The 9,636-nt window shown below is 43.6% G+C and overlaps 1 protein-coding gene across 1 annotated transcript; it reads right to left on the bottom strand.

Moving 5' to 3' along the window:
- Positions 1-516: 516 nt before the first annotated feature.
- LOC115789477 (oocyte zinc finger protein XlCOF6-like) lies at positions 517-5,461 on the bottom strand. Its single transcript, XM_030742912.1, has 5 exons — positions 5,155-5,461; positions 4,263-4,410; positions 4,100-4,174; positions 3,951-4,010; positions 517-3,008 (listed from the first exon to the last, which is right to left on the bottom strand). The coding sequence occupies exons 1-5, from the start codon at positions 5,341-5,343 to the stop codon at positions 1,732-1,734; spliced, it is 1,749 nt and encodes a 582-aa protein (XP_030598772.1). The 5' UTR covers positions 5,344-5,461; the 3' UTR covers positions 517-1,731.
- Between the last annotated feature and the right edge of the window lie 4,175 nt (positions 5,462-9,636).

The following is a 9,636-nucleotide window of genomic DNA, read 5'->3' as shown; positions in this document are numbered from 1 at the left end:
CTGTCCCTGAGCCGATCAGTCGTTGCTGTTCTTTCCTTCTTCCTTTTCACTATCCCACCTAGTAATCTCCCTCCTGTCCTCCTCCACCTCATCCTGAGAGCCTCATCCAAAGTCTCCATCAACCATCTGCAAACCCATCCGATCTTTCCTTCGTTCCAAACAGCCTTAATGTGACTCATTTGCATCTTACCAGCAAAATACCCAAATCCATTTTTTTTTTTTTTGCCATTTTCAGCATCCCATAAAAAAGCCTTTCAGCTTAATCTATAAGAATGTGACATAATCTATTAGCATATTTATATTATAAATTCAAATAAGAAAAAAAGTGCTTTACAATAAATTTATTTAACGTTGGTATCTCTGCTAGAAAGAGCAAAGCTTACAAGAAATCTGCTAAATTTAAAGCTCGAGAAGTTTGTCTGCACACAGGCAGCTTTCATTTAGCTGCATCATCACTGTGGTTGATGAGAGCAGCTAAAAAAAGATCCATTTACATTTAAACTGTCCAGACAGGTATGATGATTTATTTGTATTTTAATGATGTACAAAAAACACTGAAAAAAAAACCTGCTTCACAGGTGAATCAATCAACATACTTTTTTTTTTTTTTAAACTGGACCCTGGCCTCCAGGTCATTGGTCATGTTGAACCCTGACCTCCATACCGAAAGACTCAAGCTCCTGTTCATCAAAAAATGAGGTTTTTTATTTTCAAATCATCTCAAATCTTTTGAAATGTGACCATTGCAACCAAAAAAACTTAACCAAGAAAGATAAAGTCATCAACAATCACACTGATGTAAAACGTCTGCGGTTTCACTTAAACTGGTGTTAAATCCACAATGAGGCATATTAAATGACAGACACTCTGCATAAACACAAACATAACATCTTTGATTGTTTTCAATCTGTCATTTGGCTCACAGTTGTTATTATTCAAGTCGTGAGTGTCATAATATACCAATATTTAAAATGTGAAAATATTGAGGATCCGTCCACCTCATCCAATTCAGGGTTGCAGGGAGTTTGGAGCCTATCCCAGCTGCCACACGGCGAGAGGCTGGGTACATCCTGGACAGGTCGCCCGCCTGTGCCCACTGAGAGACAGTCACCAATTAGCCTAACCTCACTCACTGCATGTCTTTGGGAAGAAGCCAGAGTTCCCGGGGAGAACCCACAGAGACCCGGGGAGAACATGCAAACAAAAAGGCCCTGGCCAGATGGTGGATTTGAACCTAGGACCTTCCTGCTGTGGTGCCACCAAGCTGCCACCACAATTGAGAATGCCTTAAAAATAATCATATGATAATATCTGAAATTATCCAGCACCCGTACAGTAATGGTTACAATCTGCCTGTGAAACTCCACACTCATGGTTAATTACTTGGGAGTGGCAGAGAGCATATCCCAGGTTATCATTCTTTCTGACTCTAATATTAACCATAGTTTACAAAAACAGGTTCATGCTTTATTCAGTATGACCTAAAACTAGCGACTGAGCTCATTAAGTCATCAGGAAAGTGTTTACTAAGGCCCAAGAGTGCTGGAGGTAAGGGCAGTTTTCTCACAGACCGCTATTGAACCAGAGGAGTCGCCCCCTGCTGGCCATTACAAAGAGTGCAGGTTTAAGCAATGTTCATCTTTTATAACGTCTATGGCTTAAGTCAATAATCAGTACAGGAAGTGACCACACAGCAGAGAAGTGTTTGAGTTTCACTGCAGTTTTTCCACTCTATTCATCAGAAGGTTCACCTGCCGGAGGAGGCAGGTGAACCTTCTGATGGGCCCTGAAGACGCTGCTGGTTATGAAAGTTTTCCCGCAGAGCGTGCAGTGATACGGCCTTTCTCCTGTGTGCATCTGTCTGTGCAGCTTGAGGCTGTAGGACTGTGTGAACCTCCTGCCACAGATGTTGCAGCCGTACATCTTCTCCCCTGAGTGAGTTGTCGTGTGCATCTTCAGATTGCTGGGGTTGCTGAACCTCTTTTCACACTGATCACAGGCGTACGGTCTTTCCCCAGTATGGACGCTCATGTGGTACTTGAGATTGACCATGCAGCGCAATATTTTGCCGCACACAGTACAGATCGGCTTTTCTCCCGCTTTCTTGCCCGTGTGGACCCTCATGTGATTCTGAAGCGCGCTGGCGTGGCCACAGCGCTTGCCGCACATCTCGCAGACGTACGGCCTCTCGCCCGTGTGGGTCAGCATGTGATGCTTCAGGGCGCTCCTGTGACTGCATCCTTTGCCACAGATCTGGCAGGTGAAAGGTTTTTCTCCAGCGTGTTGGCTCAGGTGATTTTTGAGCATGCTGGGACCGAAGCCGAGCAGTTCGCAGCAGTTTTCCTTTTGCGTGTGAGTAACTCGGTGAGCGGCCAAGGATGTGGACGAGAAGAAGCTCTTGCCGCACATTTCACAGACAAAATCTCTGTCTCCTGAATGCAGATTCTCGTGATCAGCCAAGCTCTGTCTGCACTCAAAGGTCTCCGGGCAAAGTGAGCAAACAAACGTCGTCTTTAGCGCGCAACAAATGTGTCGCTGAAACGCCTGCTTCCCCGTGAACCGCTCCTCGCACAGCGAACACGTGTGGGTGATCGGTTTCCTCAGGTTGTGCTGACGCATGTGCCTGTGGAAGGTCGACTTGTACGCAAACTCCGTCCCGCACTTGGAGCATTTGTAAAGCTTCTCTCCGGTGTGTTTTCTCAAATGTGCGATGAGCCCGCGCAGTCCAGCGAAACGTTTGCCGCACTCAGAGCAAAGGTGAGGCCTGGAGTGAGTCAGGCAGTGCCTGCTCATCAAGCACTTCAGAGCAAATGCTTTGCCACATATAGAACATTTGAAGTCCTTAGTGAGCTTCTTCTTCTTCCTCATTTTCACCACGGTCCTCAAATGCTCGGCATCTTCTTCGACGGCACTGGATGCTGGCTCAGGCTCAGCTGATGTGGCTTCAGATTCAGAGGGGGGCTCAGGGGGGGGTCCAGAGTTACTCCCCTCACATGAGGCTGAGTCATCTGAAACAAAAACAAGACCAGAACTAAGAAGAGAGCAACACATAAATACCCATCCAAAACATTTTAATGCCACACTGAAAATGTGCTTCACTAATAATATTGCTGTTTTAACGAGCCAAACTCATAAAGAGAAGATCCCACTGTGCTTAAATGCTTTAGATTACACTTATATGACAAATATGGGCTTAAAGTACTGATTTAGTTCTAATACTGTTGGGCTATTTCTTTATTATAGCTTCATAAATTAAGCAGGTAAAAGGCCTCGAGCTGAGTCAAAGGAGATGTTAATTAAAATGGAAGAAACCATCTTTAGCCTGTAATCCATCAGAGACAGAGAGAGTGAGATCATTAGCAGTGGACAGTCGTTTGGGACAATAAAGATCACAGCAGTGAAAACTACAATAGAAAAGATCCTGTGATCATGCATCGCTGTTTTGTCCTGTTTTGTGACTCACTCAGTTTTGTGTCGCAAAAGAAAATTCCCTTCACAGCAGACATATTATCCATCCATCTCCAGCTTCCTCCCACAATCCAAAGAGAGACATACTATAGTCATAACGGGAAGGCTTCCCCAGTGCTTGATTACAGCAAAAAATTTATTTTACAATTATTTTGCTCCATACTCATGATTATTTAACATGATTACTCACATACTTTGGAAAACTGTTTTCATTAAGCTTAAAAATAAATGTAATTTTAACAGTGGATTTTATTAATTCATTAATAAGTAACACCTGAAGCTGCTTAAGTAAAGGCCTGGTAAAGCCTCACAAAGGAGGAAATGCATTATCTGCTGATGTCCATGGGCTCCAGATTTCACAAAATATTTTATAAATTTGAATGTTTTAAAATTACTTTATATATTTTTATTATATTTGAGCCCTAAAATGGGAAAGCATGTATAAAAACAGTGATAGTAATTTGTAAAGTAAAGATAGTTACCAGATTCTACAACAGATTCTGGGTCTGCTTCTTCTGTTGACCGCTCAGCCTGTTGATCCTCTGAAAACACACAACAAAATTCATCACTGTTTTCACAGTTTAATTACAAGCTTGATTAAAACCGAGGTTTTTGGTTACTGGCTAAATACCTCTGCAGTATAAGTGATCGTTTATCTGTCTCGCTGCTGGTTGCAATCCTTGCATTTTATTTCTCTTTCTGGATGCTGATTACACAACAAAAACCTAGTTTAATATACACAGAAATCCCAGGGTGAGGACATTAAAAGCCTCTTCATCCATCAGCTTATTTACCTTTTCTGCGCCCAGTATCGATCCGCCCGTCTGTCGGTTTCTCTGCAGCAGGAGCATCTCCGACCCCACTCACGGATACTTTCAATATGAGTGAGATTTTCTCCACTGCAGCTTGGGCCCACTTTTTCATCAGTGATGCAAACTGATTCTGTACAGTCGCAGGAGAGACAGAAGGATGTCAGGAAGTGCATCTTTGGGTTTCGACTGGACACTAAAAAGGGAGCTGACTGTGGGAATTTAGAACATTTTCCACAGTTTTCAAGCATTTTATTTAGAACCTATTTTTTATGAATAAACACAGAATTAAGTGGCTTTGAATGTGGCATGGTGGTGCCAGCCACCTTGCTTTGAGGCAGTAGTTCAGGCTGGTGTGGTGGTGTGGTGGTGTAAGGGTGTAGTGGATATTTTCTTGGCATACTTTGGGCCCCTTAATACCAAGTGAGCATCATTTAAACGCCACATTGTTGCAGACCATGTCCATCCCTTTAGGACCACAGTGTACCCATCTTCTGATGGATGCTTCCAGCAGGATAAAATTTTTGGGTGCTGCACTATGTAGATGGTACACAGAAACCTCAGCAGTATGTCCAGGTGGTTTTAATCAAAATAAGCTTGTAGTTTGATGAAGTTATGTGGCACACCTTCATTCATTTACCTGCCCTAACAGGCTGGTGTACATTATTAGCTTCAGTATGTTTTCTGATTTGTGCTGGCGTGGTGGCCATGGAATCAAACGAGTGGACTTGTGGGTGATGTAGTGTCAGTTTGTGCCATTAAGCTAAGAAAGACTGGAACAAGACCCCTCACTGATGCCAAATTAATTTAGCTGAAACGCTCATCACTGAAGCAGATTTCCTGTTATCAAGCAACACCGTGCGCATGCGTGTGTTACCGTGACATCCACGTGAAGGTGCCGCCTCTGCTCCGGTGGAGCCACCTCCCTCTCTTCATCCTTCACAGCAGGTACAGCGGCCGCAGCCGAGCTCTCCTCCAGGAGTCTGCCGAGCTCCGTCACCGCCGCCTCCACCAAGGTCTCCATCACAGACGATAACTGACTCTCAAATGTTTCCAGCGCGAACATGTCTGAGTGTGATTATAAATTTAAGCGCCCCTAAAATCAGACTTTATCTTTTATGGAAGTTGTTCCAACTCATGTTGTGGTTCCTCTTTCTTCTTCTTCGAGGGGTTTCCAGGGGGCGTAAATGCATTTGACTTCCGCCCTCTTTAGGCCACAAAGCGGTACTCCTTCTTTTCAGATGATTATTATTTTAAGCTGTTGCTCTCATGTTTACTCAGGGACTAAGAGTGCTGTATGAAAGAGCTGGTCGAGCCTCTAAATACTAAGAAAAGGTGCTTCAGTGCTTCGTTACCTCCTATTGCAGAGGATACACTGGCTCATCCTTTATGAATGGAACAAATATCATCCCAGTGCAAAGGGACGCGCAGCAAAACTGACAAAACAAGCAGATTATGTAAAAGTCAGTTGGTGCATTTTCCAGGTTATGCATAACATGTTATAAACCTAAAGTATGAACATTATGCTGTTGTGATGAAACCTGTTTATGAAGTTATGCATGTGTAAAAAAAAATAGCTCTAAATGAAGATCATGAATTTTATTTATTTTAATTTTTTATGCATTTAAGGGCCACCATAAATCAGTTTGCATTGTTTTTGCAGGACTATCATTAATACATTTTCCTCTGGGTCAGCTGGGGGGAGGCTCCAGCACTCATGAGTAAGCAGTTACAGTACAGAACAGCATTTTACTTTGATCACAGGAAACATTAAGGAATTAGTTACACTGGATCATCAAGATATACAGCCAGTTTCCCAGACATGGATTAAGCCTATTCCTAGACTGAAAACTTGGAAGATTACCAGTGGGGGAAAAAATTGTTTTATTCATATCTTGGAAACTCATCCTTCATTTCCCTTTATAAGCTACATGAACCCATGGACTGAAGTATCCAAGATGTGGGTTTTTTCTAGTCCATCTTCAGAACCATATAGTTTCATCACAGTAACCACATCCACTGTCAAGCAGTCTTAATGTAAGTGCACATTTTTCCTTGTCTTAGTCATTTGGAAGAGGAATAGGAGTCCTTATTTTTGACTATTTGATCACAATTATCTAGATGTACTGTATGTGTGGAGGACACATTATTATTGTGGAGAGGCATTTGGGATATGAAGGGCAAATATGTTTTACTTGAATGACACTTCTCTAATCCAACAAGAATAGACAACATAAATCACAACAGAACACTTCGCAACTGTAACACAAACTTATGGGCTTTGCAAGCAATCTGCATGTCCTCCATCACAACACCCATTACCTTTCTGTAGTCTTCCTTGTTTCCTCCTGCCTGGCAGCTCCACCCTGATCATCCTTTGCCCAATACTATCCACTATCCCTCCTCCATACATGCCCAAACCATCTCAGCCTTGCTGTTTCTTTTCTGCTTCAGCTGCTCCTCCTTTCTCTTCTCTCACAAATCACCACCCTCTTCCTCACCTCTCATGCCTTTTGCTTTGGACGGCTGACCCCAAGTTTTTAAAGAAATCCTCCAACGTTTTGCCATCAGCAACAGTAGGTTAATATTGCAATAATGGCAAAGCAGTTCTGTGATCCCTTCAGCTTTGTATGATGCAGTCTGTATTGTAGTTTTATGACTTGCACAGGACAAACGTCATGTTTGAATTTAAAACGAGGACCCAAATGCAGACACAGGACACGCAGAGAGAGGAAAAAAGGTGTTTATTGGTACTTGTTGATGACCAAAAGTTTCTGCACAACACAGACAGGTTAAGTCCAAGACAAGAACAATTTTGTAAACCTTGTATGCCCCCAGTTTGCTGCCTGTATGTCAGAGTTTTCACCTGTGGATGAGAGGGTTGCTTCCCTGTCCATAAGTGGACGTGATATCAAGACACCCTTGGCCACAGGTCAATGGTTGATTCTGTAATCATATCATCAGATCTGCAGACATATGTTCTGGACACTCGGGTAACGAGAGGAGCTGAGGTGTCAACTGATCACCACTCAGTGATGGACGAGATTCGGCCTGAGTTCCTGAAGGCTCTGGATGTTGTAGGGCTGTCTTGGTTGACACGCCTCTGCCACTGGATTGGCAGACTAGGGTGATGGTGGTCCCTATCTTTAAGAAGGGTGACCGGAGGAAATCCTCCAACTAGGGGATCAAACTACTCTGCCTCCACGGGACGGTCTATGCCAGGTTGCCGGAAAGAAGAGTTCGTTCGTTAGCTGAACCTCGGTTTCAAGAGGAACAATGCAGTTTTCTTCTTGATCATGGACCAGCATTTTATCCTCTCAAGAATATTTCAGTGTGTGTGGGAGATTGCCCATCCAGTCTCCATGTGCTTTGTGCCCCTGGAGAAGGCATTAAACCAAACCCTTCAGGGCATCTCTGCCGTGGGCAGAGCTGCGGGAGTATGGGGTGTCTGGCCTGTTGTTACAGGAAACACTGGAGATCATATATCTCGGCTGGCCTGGGAATGCCTCGGTGTTACCCGGATAAGCTGGAGAAGGTGGCTAAACTCTCCTGTTCCTGCTGAGCCGTTTGTTTGATTAAATTGCTGTCAGCTCAGAAGGCACAAGAAGGAGGCCAGATGTTTCCTCAGGGGAATATGAAGACAATAAAGAGACTCCACATGTGCCCCCCCCTGATAGTCACTGTGTTTAATTCTGCACAATGAACAAAACATGGCAGGAGTATGTGCTCATAAAACAGTCCTCAGTAGAATAATTTGCCAACTAAACATAAAAGCAGCCCTTTTATAAACTGTTCTGTGCAAAAGATGGTGCCAAAAGCTAAGGAGGCACTACTCAACAGAGTGATGGATCTGACCCAGAAGACTGTAAAAGTGCCTAATAAAGCAATGAAGCCAAGGTGGAGCTGGTGGAGCATCACGAATCCACAAGATTATTGTTACATCTTAAGCCCAGAATCTTCTGGTTTTGTGGATGCCATTTGATTAAAGTTAATAAGCAGATTTGTCAGGTCCTCATCTCTGCACGAGTGACGAACTTAGCCACTGTGAACAAATATTCAAGACTTCCTGTTCAGCAGTCAACTAAGCTCTACACTTCATCAGAAACAGTACATGTGACACAACAAGCACCGATCCACTGATCGTACCGCAGATGAGTTCTTTCAGACAAATCCACAGGCCGGTAGCTTGAAGAACTTTCACGAGTATGTGCATATCTGCCAGGAGCGATCGCAGACCCTGTAGCAGTGCAGTAATCCCTGGCAATGTGATTTTAACTTTGTGGCCCAAATCAACTTGCCAGAGACACACACAGCCACAGAAAATCACTCATTCCTCCAGGGAACACCCCACTGCTCTGCCTCTCTCTGTGTGTAGACATCTTTCTCCAGGATACCTTCCCCTCATGTTCTGGTTTCTCCGGTCCACCCTTCCCTGACAGATTCCCATGCTCTCTTTAACTTGGGGCATTTCCTGATTAACAGAGACTCCAGAGGCCTGAAGAACAAAGTAAAGTAACAATGTGTTCCTCTGACAGTAACTGATCACCTCTTTATGGCACAAGTTGGGCGGGTGTGGTAGCCTCAATTGCACATTAAGGTGGGGTCCTCCCCCAGGAAAATGTGCCAACCTTAATTTTTCAAGGTACATTTTAGGCCATAATTTATGATAGAAATGTCTGCTTTTAAGAACAGAAATGAGCCGCTAGGTGATAGTCTTTATTCATCACATTTTATAGGGGGGGGGCAAATGCATGCATTCTAAATATTAAGGGCAATATAATCCCCTATACCTCACCTCAAATCTACACCTGAATGTGAGGGCATCCTGAGACATAAGCTTAATCAGCGATTGCACAAAATTAGGAAAATCTGTCCCCATCTGTTATAACTTTTGTTTTGTTAGCCAATTTTAATCAGTAAGAAATTTAGACCCAAAACAGGTTTGACTTTCTTTTTTATTACATATTAAGTAGTATTACATGGGGGTGTACTCACTGTTGCATTCTGTATGAGCAAATCTGGTCATGATGAGATGTGGCACAACAGCACAACAATGGGCTCTTACGAATAAGCAAAATTACAACCACATGGCGACAAATCCATCTGTGTCCCCTCCTGCAATGGGACCGGTCTGTGAGGCTTTGGTTCCCCCATCGCATTGGTCCACTGGACCCACAGCACAAGGGAGCACCATCTAGAGCAAACCATGTCATAAGAAAAAGGTTGTAAGGTGTGTGTTGTAAGGGATTTCCCAGGAGGAACTGGAAAGTGTGGTGTGTAGAATATCCTGCTTAGCTTGCTCCTGCCACAACCCGATAAGCAAAAGTTAATGAGTGGTTTCTATTAATTAAGTGATAGA

Source organism: Archocentrus centrarchus, chromosome 12 (genome assembly GCF_007364275.1).
Source record: "Archocentrus centrarchus isolate MPI-CPG fArcCen1 chromosome 12, fArcCen1, whole genome shotgun sequence".
In the NCBI taxonomy this organism is placed as follows: domain Eukaryota; kingdom Metazoa; phylum Chordata; class Actinopteri; order Cichliformes; family Cichlidae; genus Archocentrus; species Archocentrus centrarchus.
Note: the sequence above shows the minus strand (reverse complement) of the source record. Positions and strands in the feature narration are given on the sequence as shown.